General features: G+C 40.4%; 3 protein-coding genes across 7 annotated transcripts; 2 read left to right on the top strand and 1 right to left on the bottom strand.

Annotated features, from left to right (window-relative positions):
* The first annotated feature begins 362 nt into the window (after positions 1-362).
* Positions 363-2,491, top strand: LOC103993706 (polygalacturonase At1g48100). The gene is made up of 6 exons (XM_009413877.3): positions 363-900; positions 985-1,152; positions 1,226-1,270; positions 1,350-1,557; positions 1,640-1,721; positions 1,795-2,491. Exons 1-6 carry the CDS (start codon positions 499-501, stop codon positions 2,294-2,296), a joined length of 1,407 nt encoding a protein of 468 aa, XP_009412152.2. The 5' UTR covers positions 363-498; the 3' UTR covers positions 2,297-2,491.
* A 181-nt stretch (positions 2,492-2,672) lies between these two features.
* LOC135582099 (uncharacterized) lies at positions 2,673-5,784 on the top strand. 5 transcript variants are annotated; one of them, XM_065120007.1, is made up of 5 exons: positions 2,673-2,809; positions 2,999-3,062; positions 3,146-3,190; positions 5,216-5,313; positions 5,408-5,784. In XM_065120007.1, the coding sequence occupies exons 2-5, from the start codon at positions 3,009-3,011 to the stop codon at positions 5,484-5,486; spliced, it is 276 nt and encodes a 91-aa protein (XP_064976079.1). In that variant the 5' UTR covers positions 2,673-2,809; positions 2,999-3,008; the 3' UTR covers positions 5,487-5,784. The 5 variants fall into 5 exon arrangements, with proteins under 5 accessions (XP_064976079.1, XP_064976078.1, XP_064976082.1 ...); XM_065120006.1 differs by having other exon boundaries at positions 2,698-2,809; positions 2,992-3,062; XM_065120010.1 differs by having other exon boundaries at positions 2,706-2,809; positions 2,908-3,062.
* Positions 5,785-6,890: 1,106 nt separating this feature from the next.
* On the bottom strand, positions 6,891-9,211 carry LOC103993704 (GDSL esterase/lipase At1g09390). Its single transcript, XM_009413871.3, has 5 exons — positions 8,830-9,211; positions 8,550-8,735; positions 8,306-8,466; positions 7,690-7,960; positions 6,891-7,421 (listed from the first exon to the last, which is right to left on the bottom strand). Exons 1-5 carry the CDS (start codon positions 9,092-9,094, stop codon positions 7,189-7,191), a joined length of 1,116 nt encoding a protein of 371 aa, XP_009412146.2. The 5' UTR covers positions 9,095-9,211; the 3' UTR covers positions 6,891-7,188.
* Positions 9,212-17,425: the final 8,214 nt, after the last annotated feature.

Raw genomic sequence — 17,425 nt, forward strand, 5'->3', positions numbered from 1 at the left:
CATAAAATTTCTGTTCAGTGGCTGCTGGGAAGAAGAGAAGAAGGGCTACAAAGCTCTAGAATCTTCTCATCATTCTCCACAAATGTTCAGAACAGTTCATAGATCCACCAAGCAGGACCCTTTGCCTGTATGTTAAGGCATCGTTCTCATCTCCTTTACTAACACTTGCCGACCTTGCTTTTGTTTGCTTCGTTGGAAGCCAAACAAAGGATCACAGAGAGAGAGAGAGAGAGAGAGAGAGAATGTGTTTAGATTCATGTGAGGAAAGTAAAAGAGTACCAGACAATGATGCCATGATAAATAAGAGAACACCACATGGCAGTGTCTTATGTGAAGCAGCCTTGGCGCTTCATGTGCACCTCCCATCATAAGTAACACACTCCACCTCTAACTGATTCGATCAATGGACGCCAACTGCAATCCTCTTCCCCTTCTTCTTCCTCTCGTTCAGCTCAAACTAAAGTAGCCTTCTCTCTCATCTCCCCTTCTTTCATCTCTATGGCAATTGGTCATCTATCATTGTCCATGTCGATCACAGTCGCAGTTCTTCTTCTAGGCCTTCCGAACTCTGATGGAAGGTCACATTACCACAAGCACAAGAACAGTCACAAGGACCATGGGGGGAACCAGATCTCTGTGCCACCAGAGACCGCCCCTGCCGAACCACCAGGCAGTAGCAACGACGGCGGCGATAATTCGAGCTCAGAACCATGTGTCTTCGACGTGAGATCGTTCGGAGCACTTGGGGACGGATCCAGCGACGACACCCAAGCCTTCCGGGCTGCATGGAAGGCCGCGTGTGCGGCGGAGTCTAGTGTGCTCCTGGTGCCATCGGATGGTGTGTTCATGATCACCTCCACCATTTTCTCGGGCCCATGCAAGCCTGGCTTCGTTCTCCAAGTGAGCTCAGAGGAACTCACCTCGGCCTCTGTCGTTCTTCTTCTTAGATGGGATCGGTTCTTATAGCAGTGCTCTGCTGTGTAGATTGATGGAGTGCTGATGCCCCCAGACGGACCCGACTGCTGGCCGGCATCGGACAGCAAGAAGCAGTGGCTAGTCTTCTATAGAGTCGACGGCATGACTCTGAAGGGAGAAGGAATCATCGAAGGGAACGGCGAGGAATGGTGGAATCTCCCCTGCAAACCTCACCGAGTACGTCGTCCACAATCTATCTTAGTGTATTCAAAGGAAATGAGCTAAATCTGTGGATCTAATTCCATTTCAGGGACCCAAAGGAAGCACATTGCCCGGACCTTGCGACAGTCCTGCGGTAAGCACTCGATTCAGAAACTTGAGACATGTTCTTCTATTCAGCTTGTCTCATCTCATCTTCCTCCTGTTTTCTCCAGTTAATCCGGTTCTTCATGAGCTACAATCTGACCGTGAGAGGCCTGCGCGTCGAGAACAGCCCTCAGTTCCATGTCAAGTTCGACGGCTGCGAAGGGGTACACATCGAGGACCTCTCCATCAGGTCCCCTGCTCTGAGTCCCAACACCGACGGCATCCATATCGAGAACACCAAGTCCGTCGCCATCTACAATTCCGTGATAAGCAATGGTCTCGACTCCACTCGCCCCGTCCCAACCCCGCCCCCTTCTCTTCCAGAAGCACTAATCCTACTGTTTCATGATTCCCGTAGGCGACGACTGCATCTCCATCGGTCCGGGCTGTTCCAACGTCGACATAGCCAATGTTACTTGCGGGCCAAGCCATGGCATCAGGTTCAAAGCTTTCTGCAACCGGAGTAACTCTTATGATTTCGTGATCGCTGAATCTAACGCAGGTGTGACGCAGCATCGGGAGCCTCGGCGTGCACAATTCCCAGGCATGCGTGTCGAACATTACGGTGAGGAACGCGAGGATTAAGAACTCGGACAATGGGGTGCGGATCAAGACATGGCAGGGGGGGACGGGATCGGTGTCCGGCATCAGCTTCGACAACATCTACATGGAGAACGTGAGGAACTGCATCATCATCGACCAGTACTACTGCCTGACGAAGCAGTGCCTGAACCAGACGTCCGCGGTGTGGGTGACCGACGTCGCCTACGCCAACATCAAGGGGACGTACGACGTGCGGAGCCCGCCGATACACTTCGCCTGCAGCGACGCCGTCGCCTGCACCAACATCACCTTGTCCGAGGTGGAGCTCCTGCCCTACGAGGGGGTGCTGGTGGACGACCCATTCTGCTGGAACGCGTACGGGATCATGCAAACGCTCACCATTCCTCCCATGTCCTGCTTGCAGGAGGGGCAGCCACAGTCGCTGCAGGAGAACCCGGTCTTGGGTTGCTGAGAACGCCTTGTTCGAGCTACCATGAGCGATCGAGATGTGATGACAGCTCAGTCAAATTCAATTATTGAATGCTCTTCAGATGTGTTGACCATGTGGCCATGAGTCAATGCTGTGAAGACTCTCTTGTTGCCCACACAATGTTCGAGAATGGAAGAGACAACATACAGTAAAAACTGCATTGCGTTGAACTTATCACGTGTATGTTGTTAAGATGAACTGACATCTTTTGTTTTTGAACCGATATTGTTATCTCCTTTGGTTCATTTGAGTCTAATTCTCAGAATAATCTTCAGAAAATACTCAGGGAATTATATTTAATCAAGCATTTATATTTATATTTTATTGGTCCATGCACGGTTTAGATCATGGGCTATAGCCCATATAACCCATGAAGTAGGACCCGCCCGACTCGACCAACATCAAAACCGCCTTCGCCTCTCTCTCTCTCTCGCTCGGTCGCTCGCTCGCCGCCGCTTCGCGCTTGCTGGCCGACTGCGCACCAAACCATTCAAGGCAAGTCAATCCCGTCTTGTTTTCGCCAAAGCAGATCAAATTTAGGGTTTTACGATCAAATCGTAGAGGTTCAGTTGTACAATGGGTCATTTGCGTAGATTAGGGTTTCGCTCGCCTCTTGCTCGGAGTCTGTTTGATTTCAGCCGACTGTCTGTTGATCTCTCTTAGTGTGTGATTGCAAGGCTCCAGAGAAAAGGCGATGCCGTCGATTCAGACTGCACTGCCTCCCGAGCTTGCTGACAACGTGATCAGGGTAATGACACTACTGTACTTCTCGTTTGCACGGTTCGCTACATTCTTCGATTCCTTAAAATTTGTTCTTCCGATTGATTTTAGTTGTATCGAGAATGCCTGCGGAGGGCGAAATATATTGGCCATCAGGTGTGTGTTAACCCTCTTATAGTGTTTTTGTGACCAAGAACTTTGTTACTGTTTTATATGCTTGATTCTGTGTTCTGATGTCTGTCTTAATCCACCCATCTAGGTAAATCTTGCGTCCATTCTTTCTTGTCGGATCAGATGCTTATGGCATGCTATAATTTTATAACTTATTGAACCCCATCAGGTCTTGTAGTGGCAGGATTTTCTGTTATTGTATATGCCTGAATCCCATCTGCATCACCTATATACCTCTCCTATAACAATTTATCTATTTTATGCTTGTGTGGTTGCCTACTGTGTTCTTGATTGTTAAAAAAATTATTAGTTTATTTTCTATTGGGTTTAACGAAACAATGAAAGCAGTGTAGCATAATTTTTTGGCGTGAAGAGTGCCCTATTCCTCGATTTTAATTGATTATCTCTTAACTTGAGATACAAAAATTTTGATATTCCAGTGCTTTAGTTAATTTGGGCTACATACAAGAAAACAAATCTAAGGAAGTTCTGGGATATTGCTGAAGTATGGAGGGATTAAATGATAATATATTATGAAGATGACACGGGAAGTGGAAATGCAGTTAGAATTTGTGGCTGGATGGGTCATATGGCAAGACAACCCATTTTCAAAGTGCCATGGCATGTTGAACTTTTTCAGTTATTAAGGTCTACTTGTACTGCCTAGTGATATTGATCTTTTTATTCGCTTAAGATAGAAAATTGCCAACTAACATCTCCACTTAGCTAGCGTAAGTTTAGTGCATCTTGATATGGTAAGAGAGAGTGTCACTATGGATGACAGCATCCTGGGCCACACTTACAGGAAAAGTTATGTTGTTGGTTCATGGGAAGCTTGGACTTGGACACAACATGATGCAACCCAGCGGACACATCGAGTTTAGGAAATGACACAGCATTAACAGAGCATGAATAGAGTGCTTATATATGCATACATATATGTATTATTAGTTCACAAGGCTGTAGGACAGTTATCTAGCATGGCCATTGTGAGTTCTGATATATGTCCAACATGGTCACGGCTTTAGATTTGTCACATCTATTCTTCCTAGATTGGTTTATTTCACCACTTCCCAGGTACTATGTATTTCGAGTCAAGGAGACCTGCTATAATAGGTTTTATTATGGTGCTTCACATTAATGATCTCATGTTTGGTTATAGTGCTTTGCACTCTGCATTGAGAGATATGTGTCTGGCATGTCCATTAGGTGTTCTGATATGTGTTGCACAACTTTAGATTTGTAGCATCTGTGCTTTTAGGTGGTTTTTTCCATCACTTTCCAGATCCTAAATACTCTGACGTCAAGAAGCAAGTCCTAGTGTCTAGTATTAAGTATGTTTGATACTAATCATCATAATCTGATTGATAATACCACTGATGTCAACTTGATATGCTTAAAATTGCATGGCCCCAAAACACTTAATCCAAGTAAATGATTTTAGATCCATCTAGCCTATTAGCCAACACAATCCCTTTTTCTACATTCAAAGTGGAATTTATCAAGATGTCACAACTTCTTCCCAATTTAAGGCTTGTCATGCTCATCAAGATGCATGCCAATACATAGCTCAAAATCATACTGTAGTATGTGAGGTCAACCTAGTTGCGGCTCTATGTTATGTTATGAGTAGTCTTTTCCTAGTTGACCCGTCATCATATCTAATATTAAGTTTTGCTTTGACATAAATTATTGCACAGACATCATCTATCATGATCCAATCTGATGGTAATTGACCTATCAACTTGATAGGTGTAAACCACATGACGGAAAATGTTATGCCAAGTGGATGAGTTAGACTGATCTAGCTCTATGTACAATCATGCCTTATTTCCAATCCCATTTCCATCATGGGACTATCAGGGTGTCAAATTATTAGTGCATTTTGTTTGAAAGGCCTTCCGTAAATGTTGTGTATATGCTGATCCTCAGATTGTTTGAAGTTTTTGATGTTGTTGTACCGAAGTTAGCTATATCGAGGGTTTCAGATTACCTGATGCTTTCTTGCAGCGACACAACACTGAGGCTGTTGTTGGAATGGTGAGGCAGCAATTTAGGAAACACATGCACGAAACTGATCCTGAAAAAATACAGAAGCTGAAGGATGAGTAAGCTAGCTACACGAGCTTTTGGCTGTTCTTCTCTTTTATGTTCAGGACTTTGATTCATCACTTAACATTGTGAATGACAATAACTTCGCAGCGCTGCTAGGGGCCTTATCAATCACATGCTCTATGAGGCAGAAAAGATGACAGGTCATAAGTTGGCTGGTTCCAAATGATTTCCCTGATAATATATGTAATAAATCAGTGACCAATTTTGAACTAGCTGCGCTCTGTCTTATTGGCCTCATGCTGTCTTGTTCGATTAGTTTGCTGTAAAAGCACGTTTGGTGCTTAGTCCTTGTATCTCTGATTTTTGGGAGGGTTATTTTTTCAAATAGTGTTGGTGCCACTGGAAATTTGAAGTAATTCCTGTGACCCTATGTTTTTTATCCCCCATACATCAGATATACCTTTAAGAACATCTTAATCATTTTCTTTGGCTAGCTTGAATCAATTTATAATCTGAGACTCCAATGCCTGGTCTGTCATTCATTGCACTTTCAGTCCCATTTCTTTGTTCATACAACATCAAATTGGGTGTTTCCATAGAAAGAGGAATAATTACTCAAGATGATATAGATATGTGCTAAGGATACTTAAAGTGATGTTACACAAATGTTATTGATGTGAGGAGATTAAAGATCTATGAAGATTTTACTAGAAACTATTAAGTAAAGAATACAGATCTAAATAACTTAGTTTGATGAAGAATATTATTTTGCATCTGCTGAATGATGGTAAAAGATGTATAAGTTGATCCCAAATGGTTGGGGCACTGCTGGCTTGTTGGTGTTGTTATTGTTATATCCAAAAGTTCTTGCCGTCAGTTAGTGATTGCATAATGCACCTACTCTTTTGGATAACAACTTTTTAACCTGTTTGCATATACGAGACTATAAAACACTACTAGTAGGAGGTAAATACACGACAGATGCATTTGCCGTTGGTTCTGCAGCAACACCTTTGACATATCTTTCCTGTTTCACTCCATCTTCAGGGACATGTTGGAAGGAAGAATGAGGAGCAACTTTTGCTTTCCAAAGGAATTTGAAATCAGTAAGACTTCATGTCCCTTTCTTTTACCTGATACTTTGTCCTTTGTTCATTGGCTTCTGGCAGTAGATTTCGGTGTCTGGTTCTTTTGGCAACGTGAGTTCGATAAGTTACATTCTTTTATGATTTCATCACACTAGTACGTGGTTCTAAGGATGTGATTTGTAAGGAGACTTGGGGAACAAATGAACAACATAAGTTCACAACAGGATAATCTTAGAGCTAAGAACTATCAAGAAAAATACAAGGGAAACATAGTATAAAACCAGAAGAATACAAATTCAATATTATCTTATATAGATAGGATCAGTGCATCATCATGTGTCTCCAAGAACAAATCGAGTGGATTTCCTATTCTTCCAGCTTTTTGTTAAAACTGCAGCAAACCTCATAAGGCGTGCATGATAATTTAGTACTCCCAGGAATTGATGGTGCGGTTGGGAAGAAAAAGGTGATCCTTGACTGTTTACAGACAATTAAATAGTAGAAAATTGTGATGCACAGGATTTGAAATGCACCATTAAGTATAACTTTCAAGATGAACCATGTAATGTTTGAAACAATAGTGAGTGCATGTCATTCATTAAAGATACAGTTTTTGTGCCAGATGAGCAACCAAAAATGGTTCTTTTTGATGATAAACAATGAGAGTGAACTACAACCTCAACTCTCTAGACAGCAAAGATGCAAGGAAATGTCATCTATTTTGATTTGGTTTCTTTCCCTCGAGGAACGTAGGCTATAGTAATTGTTGTTCCTGGCAACATAAATTTGAACTACTAGCGATCCACTCAAGCTTAACAAGTAAATCTAAAGCATACAAAATCAAGCAGTGCAGAAGTAATCAAAGGCAAGATTGGGTTTTGAATACTTTGTTGTGAGTATTTTGGAAGCCACTATGGCATTGGCAGCCTCTGTGTAATGAACTCCATCCCAACTAATATACTTGGAACCAAGAGGGCAAACTTGGGAGCCGAAAGAACCACACTCCATTGTCTGATTGAAGTTGTATGGAGGTCCACCATAGCCGCAACATGCCATCAATGCAGTCTCAAAGCCTGCAAAAGAGAGGCAATGCAAAGTCGCAGAACTTGTCAATAAGAGGAATTTATACTGTCATATCAAGATTAACATGGTAAGATCATCTGTTCTTGTATACCATCAAGTGCATCAAAAGATAGATAAGCTTTAGAATTTACAAGAAAAATTCCAATTTACTTCCTCTCATGTTATCATCTTTAATATTCGTCTCTTATCTTCCAATTCTCATATTTGATACTGTTGAAATTTTGAAAGAAATATGAACTATGACGATAGATCGCTTACCGTATTTGGTGAAATTAGCAATGAGGTCATATTTGATAGAATAGATATCAGTATAAACAATGGTGGCATTCTTCAACTTTGAATTCAGTTCATCACAAAGTGCACTCAATTGGGCATTGAATTCCTTGGCAGCATTGTTGAAGGGAATCAGACATCCATATGGATCAAGACTGCTGTTATTTTTGTGTGGCAGAGCAAGCTTTTGAGGTAAACATCCTAAGGGGCCAGTGTTGTGTACCCAAAAGTTTTTTCCTCCATTATCATACAAATTCTGCATTCAAGAACATGAAGATTGCACTGTCTCAATGGACATGAGGAAACATAGCTGTCATTACCCACATGAGTAAATCCACAAGAACAGACTATGGACATGAAATGTAGCATCAACCAAACATTTTTGTTCAAATCTATGTTCAGGAACTGGCAAAGATAAAGGTGAACATAAGTCAATGCACTTGACATGGACATGAACAATTCCTTTATGAAAATTAGTGCATCCTAACCAAAGTTAAAATGCGAATCGATCTTAGGAATTGTTGTTGAGAAACTAGTGCAGCACATACCACAAAGAATCAGATTTATAGTGCTTCAAAGATTTGCGATACCCAAGACTTGCCTTGATAGCTTTCTTTATCTCATGGATGACGGATGGAATTTTGCGGATAACCTTAGCATAGGTTAAATTTGCAGAGAAGGCTGCTGCCAGATCGTTCTGCCCTATGTCGATAGCATACAACGCATTCTGGAATCCCTCTGCATCAGTGAGGCCCTTTGCACCTGTGACATTCACCGATGGCTAATGAGTACACGCATCGTTACACAATTGGATCACGAACGCAGGTTGACGAAGAAGATGGAACCTTGAGCAACGAGCTCCAAAGATCGCAACTTGAAACGGAGGAACTGCTGCACTTGGACGGCCAAGGAGAAGGGCACGTTGGGTGGCCGCGTACAGGAGCCGATCACCGCAAAGTTGGCTCCGTTCCTGAAGTCCGACCCCAGCGATTCCATGTACGGGCTCAGATAGCTGGACTTCAAGCTCTCGCCTGGCAACGCGCACCAATTCGATTCAATCTCCTTGCTCGTTGATTGAGCCGAAAAGGTAGCGGAAGACGGCAGAGGGAGGTGGGGGTCACTCACACAGGAAATCGATGACGAGGCGACCGTCGCAGAGGCGGCCGGAGGGGCGGTGGAAGAAGGCGCGACCCTCCTGCTGCGCGAGGAATAAGCCGAGGCCGGCGGCGAGGCCCCCAGTGTCGGAGTTGGAGTCGCCGAAGTTGAAGATTGCGGGGCGCCTGCGCAGGTGCGATTCGTGGGCAGACTCCATCGGCAATGCCGGCAGCAGCAGCAACAGTGTCAGCGGCAAAAGGCCGGTAAGAGGAGGTCGACCCGCGGCACCGCCCATCCCCGCTCCGACTCCTCCTCGGTCGCTGCTGCGAGCTTCGCTGTATCGGGATTCGCCAGTGTCTTATATCGCGTAGTACTCAGATTGGATAAGATCAAGGACACCGATAGGGTGCAGTTTTGTCGGCGTGCTCAGCCCTCTCGCTGGACGCAACTGTGTGGGGTTTGATTGTTTCACGGGTGACAGAGAGTCTGTAATCAAATCTAATTAATTTTTCTTTCCATACTTGTCATTATAATTTAAAAATATTAATTTTTTTTCCTTATTTACCATTATAATTTAGGAACTAATTATAAATATTCCAAATAAAATAAAATTATATTTGTTAAAATGTTAAATAAATATAATATTAAATAAATATTAAATTAAAAGAATTTTCCTTAAAAAGAGAGCTCATCTTCAAGCCTTCCACACCAAGAGAGATAGATTTCTTTATCTATCTTCAAAAATAATATTTTTATTTTAATTTTTTAAATTAAAAATTTATTTAATTTTTTTTAATTTTTAAATATTAAAAATTTTATCAGAGTAAAATATGTTATCTGAAGTTTTAAAGATATTCTTAAATCCCTTTTAAGATTTTAAATTTTATTGTTTGATTAGATTATGTTAAAATTATTCATATAATATTTATTTTTATATTTAAATTAAAAATATTAATTTTATTATATTATATTTTTTTAAATATATTATTATTATTATATTATTATTATAATTTATCTTTTAATTTATTTTTACGTTTTAATATATTATTATTAACAAATATATATTGTCATAATTCAAAATTAATGAGATTGGATAACATTTGAGTTGAAATAGCTCATAAGCCAAGAGGCCCAGCCAACAAGCACATCCCATTGGTCTAAACTGTAGTTCATAGGCTAACGTAGCCCAACTCAACATGGGTAATCATGTGTGACACACATGACTAGGATATGAGCTGACTCAACCTAGTGTTGTGCATGCATAGTCATGTACAATGCACATGACTAGTATATATGTTAGCCCAACCGAGTATAGTAATATGTAATTATTGGATTTGAGCATAGATATTGATTGAACTAAATCAAATTTGATTAGTCTAGATTGATTCGGGATAATTATGAATTGATTTAACTTATTCAAAGTTTATTTAACCTAAATTGAACATAATATAGTTTAAATTGTACCAGTTTATAGTGGTTTAATACCAGTTGAATGAGGATTAGAGATTGGTTCCGTTAGGTTCTAGTTAAATCAAGTTCAATTGGACTGATTAAATTATGGTTTAAGTCATTTGAGGGCTAATTGATATTATTTAACATTAATAATATTTGAAAGAAATATTTTAATATGTTATTTTATCTCGATATAAACATGACCAATATGAGATATGTTATTTTCTTACCGAGGGAAGGTAGGGCGATTCCCTTTGAGGATTAGTAGGCTGTTAAATATGGCGATTGGACGGTTCCTACATCCGCTATTGAGAGGAAAGTGTTCATACTTTGGCGGGTAAGGGATACCACTCCATCCGTTATTGGAAGTGTAATATGGGTTTGTCTTCATTCGTTGTTAGGATAACACAAACTCATCTCGTAGGATAAAGCCTCTTCATCTATTGTCAGGGGAGTACTCATTCAGGTATTCGATATATACCTATGGGATGATTGATTTTTAATCAAGTATTCATTTTCAATTAACTTATAAGGGTTCCAGCTTAGCGTAATTTTTTTTTATTTTTTATTTTCAAAGTAGCTTCCCACTAGCACTAGACCGAATTATAATAAAGAGTATACTTTCCTTTATCACTAGGTAGAGCTACTTGGATGTTTCTTAGAGTTAACATCACTATATTATTCAATAAATATTTTTAATAAATGAAGTATAATAAATGTTTACGAGTTGTGAACAAAGTGATATTTATTTATTTAACTCTGGTTGTACTTGTGGAAAGATATTATAATATTTTTTAAAAAATAGGATATGACATCTTTTTATGGTATCATAGTATTGTCTAAGGTTTGTAGATATTTGAGTCACTTGATTGATTTTGACTAATGATTGTCGTTGATCTATTATAGAAGTAATAAAGTCGATTCAAGAGAACATTGTTGTTATCGCGTTAGGTGCTCGTGGTCGCAATACTATTGGCATACGCACTTGGAGAGGTATTCAAGTAAACAGAAACTTGAAAGTTCCATGCATCATAGAGTAATTTCAGTCATCACATACACTTGTCACTAATTATGTGCCAACGTTTTCGACACCGTAGAATGCACCTCATACCCCAACACTTATTAACGCTTCGAATAATATGCATGGAGTCCTTAATGCTATTAGAGGTTATTTTAAGCATCAAGAGGAATGAGATGGAGCTCCATAGGGTGGAAATCATGCTTTCTTAATGGAGTAGAAATTCTTGAGCATAAAAGTATTGTAAATTCTCTTGAAAAGTGTTGAGTCTCTTCCTCATTGAGTTTAGATATTATACTAAGTTGGTGTGAGGTCATTTGTAAAAGACCTCAAGGGTAGTTTATCTTTGCATGTTGAAAATGTGCAAAATGACCTTAAGGTAAGAGGAATCGGGAGTAGACGTAGGTCAAGACGACTGAACTATTATAAATCGGTTTACATCCTCTTCTTACTTTCCTTATTATTACTTACTACCCTTACTCATATTTTTAGTTAAACAAATTTCGATACGAGTTTTATCAATCAAAAATTTCAAATCGAAACTTTATTTCTAAAAGTAGTTTTTTTTTATTCAATTCATTTTGAAAAGAAATAAGAGTTCTTTAGTATATACCAAGGAAGTAGGCCTTGTTAGGATCAGGAGCACTAAGAGGGGGGGGGTGGGGGTGAATTAGTGTAGCGTAAAACTTTCGACGATTAAAACTGCGTTCGTACGATAAAAGCGATTTCGATAGAAAAGTCGATTCGTAAATCACTTTAACTTGTGATCAAGCGAGATGCAGTTAAAGCGAATCTATGAAGGCAGTTTGTAGTTATGATGGAAATGAGAATGTAAGCACAAACTGAAATATGATGTTCGTACGATAAAACTGATTTACGTCTAAACGCCGATTCAGAAAATACTGAACTTTGAAACACGATCGTAAATGCGCAGAAGACAGTAAGCTATTGAGGAGGTTTGCAGTAAAAATAATATGCTCAAAGTAAAATGCAAACAAAGATTTAGAGTGGTTCGGTCAATCTTAACCTACATCCACTTTTGGCTTTCTCCACCGACGAGGTTACCGACGTTCACTAGAGGCCTTCCTTCAATAGGCGAAAGCCAACCACCCTTTTACAGTTTCACTCCTTTTGACGGGCTTAGGAGACAACCCTTACAAACTTTTCTCTCCTCTCTTGAAAGATCAAAACTTGGAAGAAAAAAGGGAGAAGAACTTCTAGACTTTACAATACTTTTGAGCTCTAAAATCACAGAGTAAGATCAAGCTTTCGGTGCCTTTGGGTTACCCTTTCATTGCTGAAAGGGTGGGGTATTTATAGGCCCCAACCCAATTTGAATTTTGAGCTCAAAACTATCATCTCCCGGAATTCCGGGGTCTGACGGTTGCACCGCCTGGCAGAGCTCGAAGACTGAGCCTCTGGGCGGTGCCACCTCCTGTCAGGGGCGGTTGCACCTCCTGCCAGAGCTTAGAGACCGAGCTCAAGCGGTGCCACCGCTTGACTGGGGCGGTTGCACTGACCAGCCAGAGCTCGGAGACCGAGCTCAGGCGGTGCCACAGTCTGACTGGGGCGGTTGCACCGCCTAGCCAGAGCTCGGAGAACGAGCTCAGGCGGCTGCACCGCCCAACCAGAGCTTGGAGACTGAGCCTTGGGCGGTGCCACCACCGACCCAGGCGGGTGCCTCTTACGCGAAGGGTTGACCATTCCTCTGAATGCTAATTTCAGATGCCAACTCCTCCGAGCGACTCCTTTTCCCTATATCTCCATGCCCGTTTTTCCCCCAAACGGTCGCGCGTGTGCTGACTACCCTCAACGCAGCCCCGCTAGATCCCCCACGTTTGCATGCCAAGTGTTTTTATGAGTACTTATCCCGCTCTGATACCATCTATCATGGACTTAGCTGGTTTTGCTTAAGTCGTGCGGTACCCTTGTGTGTCCGTCTACAAAGGTCAGCCTCCTCGAAGCCTCTCATGGTCCCTTTGGACTCACAAAAGAGAAAACGGGTTAGAGAAAACGCCTCACTCGGGATCCATAAGCAAACATTTCCGAAAACACTTCATAGACAATGCAAATTACAAACAGACTTTACAAGCTCTGAACAGTTACACAACAAAGGGTCAAAATGGTCCATATTGATCGAAAATCTCTCACAAGTGTCCACATGACATAATCTTTATTTATAAGCCTAAAGCGGCTACCAACCCAACTAAAATAAGACTATTAAGCCTTCAGCCATCCCTCTACATGCTGTGCAAAGTATGAACATACCAAAAGACACGGATATACATAAGCATTATATCAAACATCTTGTTTAGAAGTTTGTCCGTGATAATTAGTTGAAAAATCTGATCAAATATTTAGAAATTGTATTATACTATTGAAAGTCATGATTTGCTAGTAGATCTTATTTTTCTAAAGTTTCAAGATTTTGATACTAGCATACCATGCATGTGTCAATTGTTTCTAAAAAACTATTACTTTCTTACTATTAGATCAACCACCCTTTTAGTTTATTGGGATTTAAGAAAGGCTTCCTTTTATTATTTTAGCCTTGAGTGATATCCGATTATTACTAAAAGGATGTTAGGGGTACTTAGCCTTCATTTATGAAGAAGAATATAAGAAGTCAGTATTAAAAAATATCCCTATTGTATGAGATTTTCTAGATGTTTTTTTCTGATGATTTACTTGGATTGCCACCAGATACGCAGGTTGAATTTATAATTGATCTTTGTTGAATCTCGTATTTTGATGATGAAATCAATTGATATGTGTTAATGTTTTAATCTGTGTTTTGAGTGACGTAGGATGCTTCGATCAAGATGAGATAATTAAAGCAGGAAGAACCATTTTGTGCCGGAGGAATATGTCAGAAGATTGGACATCGGGCCGGTGGATCGATCGACATATCGACAAAAGGCTTCGGGTCATAGATTCAGGCATCGGGCCAAGAAGAGAAGATATTGCACAAAGGATATTCGAGTTGCGGAGTCAACTGACCGATTGGGCAATAGACCGCAAGAGAGGACGATGCGCCGAAGAATTGGATGAAGCATCGATGGACCAATGACATGCCGGACAACTTGATTAATGCTTAGTATTAATTGTCTAGATCGAAATGTGTTTTTACATGTGCAGGATTAACTACGATAACAAGGCATGAAGCAAAATGAAGTCCCGGAGTCAAGGACGTGATTATGTTGGGAGTTCGAGAGTTCATCGGAAGTCCGGACGTTCGTTAGAAGTTCTGGAGAAACCAGCCGAGAAGTCTCGGAGCTTGCTAGAGAAGCTCGTCGGAACTCGCCAAGAAGATCGTCGTGAAATCCAGGAGTTCGCTAGAAGCTCGCTGGAAGAATAGACATAGGGACTTGTTTTGCTTAGCAAATGTCTTAGGATTTCGTAGTTAGCACGTAATTGGGCTTGGATTTAAGCCAACCCAATTAGGAGCCAGCTAAGCCCATGTAAGAACTATGTTGGGCCCAATAAAAAGCCCAAACAGTGCCCCAAGAAGTCTCACTATCGTGCCCAAACAGTGCCCCAATTAGCCATACCATAGAGTATGATTATACCCTTAATGATAGATCCTGAGGCTTCGCATCTTGATAGATTAGTGTATAGACCCCCGCTTGACCTCCCTCTCTAAGTCTTGGCAATTACTATTCAGATATTTGGTGTAGAGCTCTACGTTGATATTGCTTTTGTGAATAGTCCTTTGACATGTGCCCTGGTTGTTGATAAGAAAAGCATACATGTTGTCCCATGAGGCATGAGATAGAAATATGATCAATCTTTTTACATAAATAGCATCTAATGAGAACTTAGTTACTATAAGCTCCTACTTATTGATGCCTTAATTATCTATTCTTATTTTTTTTAGGGTCCAATAGTGAAGCACCGATCACTTTTGATCTTTTGCTTATTGCAATTCATTATCCAATTTCTTTACCATTGGAGCTCGATTTAGCACTTCGAACATTTATTGGTAAAATTAATAAAGTAACGGACTTTCTAATTGAAATATATGAATATTCAAATGAATTATATGATAAGTTGATAACACAATTATATTTGGTAGGAAAGATTAAAGAAAGTTTGAAGGAAGATATATATATTTAGATGATAGCTAAAGAGAAAGCTCAAGGATCTAGACCCGAATTCCTCAAAGCTAAAGATGATTTTATTACATTTCACGATCGACTTTGTGTTCCCGAAAGTCATCAAGTAAAGATATAATTATTGGAGGAGGCTCATAGATTAAGGATTAATATTCATCACAAGACTACTAAGATGTATTAGGATTTATGCCAAAACTATATGTGGCATGGTACGAAGAGAGATACAACAGAATTTGTTTCTAAATATCTAATGTGCTAATAAGTGAAGGTAGAACATCAAGTACCTGTATGAAGATTGCAAAGAATTTTAATTCCTAAATAGAAGTGGGAGTGTGTTGGGCTGATGGCCCATATTCAGCCCATGTGGGCTTTATCAGCCCACAGCTCACACCCCCTTTTAACCTAACCCTAATTAAGATTAGGGGGGTGTGGTGGCTGCGTTTTAGAGGCAGATTAAAGCTATAAAAAGGCAGCAACGAGGCAGATCTTTGCAGCGACGAGATTCCAAAGAGAAGAAGGAGAACAAGGCAGAAGAGGAAGAGAAAGAAAGGGAAGAAGACAAGGACAACGCAGAGAGACTGTTCACAATCATCTAGCAGTGTTCTCATCTCAGGTTAGATCAAATCTACAATAGGCTCTTGCTGTGATTACTTGGGAGGTTTTAGATATTGTGGGCAGTAACGTAATCCTTGTATCCCAGTTATTCTCTTGTGGTTGTTGCTTGGGTTTTGAGCAAGAGATTGAGATTTGTATATTCATTATTCTCATAGTGGATTATCTCTAGTTTGCCCCGTGGTTTTTACCCTTCACATTGAAGGGGTTTTCCACGTATATCTTGGTGTTCTGTTTGATTGTGTTTCCATTTTATTCCGCTGCGTATTTTGGTCTTCTAGTATTTGTTCCTATACAAAGGTTATTCCTGTTTATATCCCTATCAACTGGTATCAGAGCGGGGTTTTGGTGATTTAATTTTTGTATTTGAACATGGAGGCCAGTAATATTTCTCGCATGATTAGTTTGAATGGAAATAATTGGATGATATGGAAACCAAGAATGAAAGATCTCTTGTATTGCAAAGATTTGTATGGACCTTTGCAAGGGGATAGTGCAAAACCTACAACTATGATAGATGATGAGTGGAAGAGGTTAGATCGAAAAACAATTGGATTTATTAGACAGTGGCTTGATGATAGTGTATTTCACCATGTTTCTACTGAAATTTCTGTATATTCTCTTTGGAAAAAATTAGAAAGTCTCTATGAAAAAAAAACAGCTGGCAACAAAGCTTTTTTGATCAGAAAACTTGTGAACCTAAAATATAGAGAGGGTGCTTCTATTGCTGAGCATTTGAATGAAATGCAGAGTATTACTAACCAGTTATCCTCTATGAGAATGTCTCTTGATGATGAGTTGCAGGCATTGTTACTTCTCAGTTCATTACCAGAAAGTTGGGAGACACTAGTGGTTTCCCTTAGTAATTCTGCGCCAGATGGTATTGTCACTATGAGTCAAGTAACAAGCAGTTTGTTGAATGAGGAGTTGAGAAGAAAGAGTTCGGCAACATCTCAGAATGATTCACAGGCACTTATCTCAGAGAACAGAGGAAGGTCAAAGTCTAGAAGCAGTTCACGTATGGGTAGGAGCAAGTCAAGATCAAGAAAAGATATTGTTTGCTATAACTGTGGTGAGAAAGGACATTACAAGAACCAATGTAAGCAACCTAAGAAGAACAAGAAAAAGGGAAAAGAAGCGGAGTCTACAGAGTCAAAGGATAATACTACAGTTACAGTGCAGGGTGGTGATTATTTGATTTTGTCTCCTTCTGATGATATTTTTTCTTGTGTGTGTCAGGATCTTGAGTGGGTGATTGACACAGGTGCTTCTTATCATGCTACACCACGGAGGGAGTTTTTTGCTACATACAGGTCTGGAAACTTTGGTGTTGTCAAGATGGGCAACTATGGCACAGCAGACATCATTGGCATGGGTGATATCCATTTAAAGACCAACCTTGGCTGTAAGTTGGTACTTAAGGATGTGA

This window comes from Musa acuminata, chromosome BXJ2-8, assembly GCF_036884655.1.
Source record: "Musa acuminata AAA Group cultivar baxijiao chromosome BXJ2-8, Cavendish_Baxijiao_AAA, whole genome shotgun sequence".
NCBI classification, from domain to species: Eukaryota; Viridiplantae; Streptophyta; class Magnoliopsida; order Zingiberales; family Musaceae; genus Musa; species Musa acuminata.

Excerpts from the sequence above, each read along its gene's own strand:
- LOC103993706 (XM_009413877.3), top strand. The coding sequence starts at position 499 with ATGGCAATTGGTCATCTATCATTGTCCATGTCGATCACAGTCGCAGTT. Across the intron at positions 1,558-1,639 it reads CAATTCCGTGATAAGCAATG|GCGACGACTGCATCTCCATC; the intron begins GTCTCGACTCCA and ends TGATTCCCGTAG. Across the intron at positions 1,722-1,794 it reads GGGCCAAGCCATGGCATCAG|CATCGGGAGCCTCGGCGTGC; the intron begins GTTCAAAGCTTT and ends GGTGTGACGCAG.
- LOC135582099 (XM_065120007.1), top strand. The coding sequence starts at position 3,009 with ATGCCGTCGATTCAGACTGCACTGCCTCCCGAGCTTGCTGACAACGTG. Across the intron at positions 3,063-3,145 it reads TTGCTGACAACGTGATCAGG|TTGTATCGAGAATGCCTGCG; the intron begins GTAATGACACTA and ends GATTGATTTTAG. Across the intron at positions 3,191-5,215 it reads CGAAATATATTGGCCATCAG|CGACACAACACTGAGGCTGT; the intron begins GTGTGTGTTAAC and ends GCTTTCTTGCAG.
- LOC103993704 (XM_009413871.3), bottom strand. The coding sequence starts at position 9,094 with ATGGGCGGTGCCGCGGGTCGACCTCCTCTTACCGGCCTTTTGCCGCTG. Across the intron at positions 8,736-8,829 it reads CCTCGTCATCGATTTCCTGT|GCGAGAGCTTGAAGTCCAGC; the intron begins GTGAGTGACCCC and ends GCGCGTTGCCAG. Across the intron at positions 7,422-7,689 it reads TGCTAATTTCACCAAATACG|GCTTTGAGACTGCATTGATG; the intron begins GTAAGCGATCTA and ends TCTCTTTTGCAG.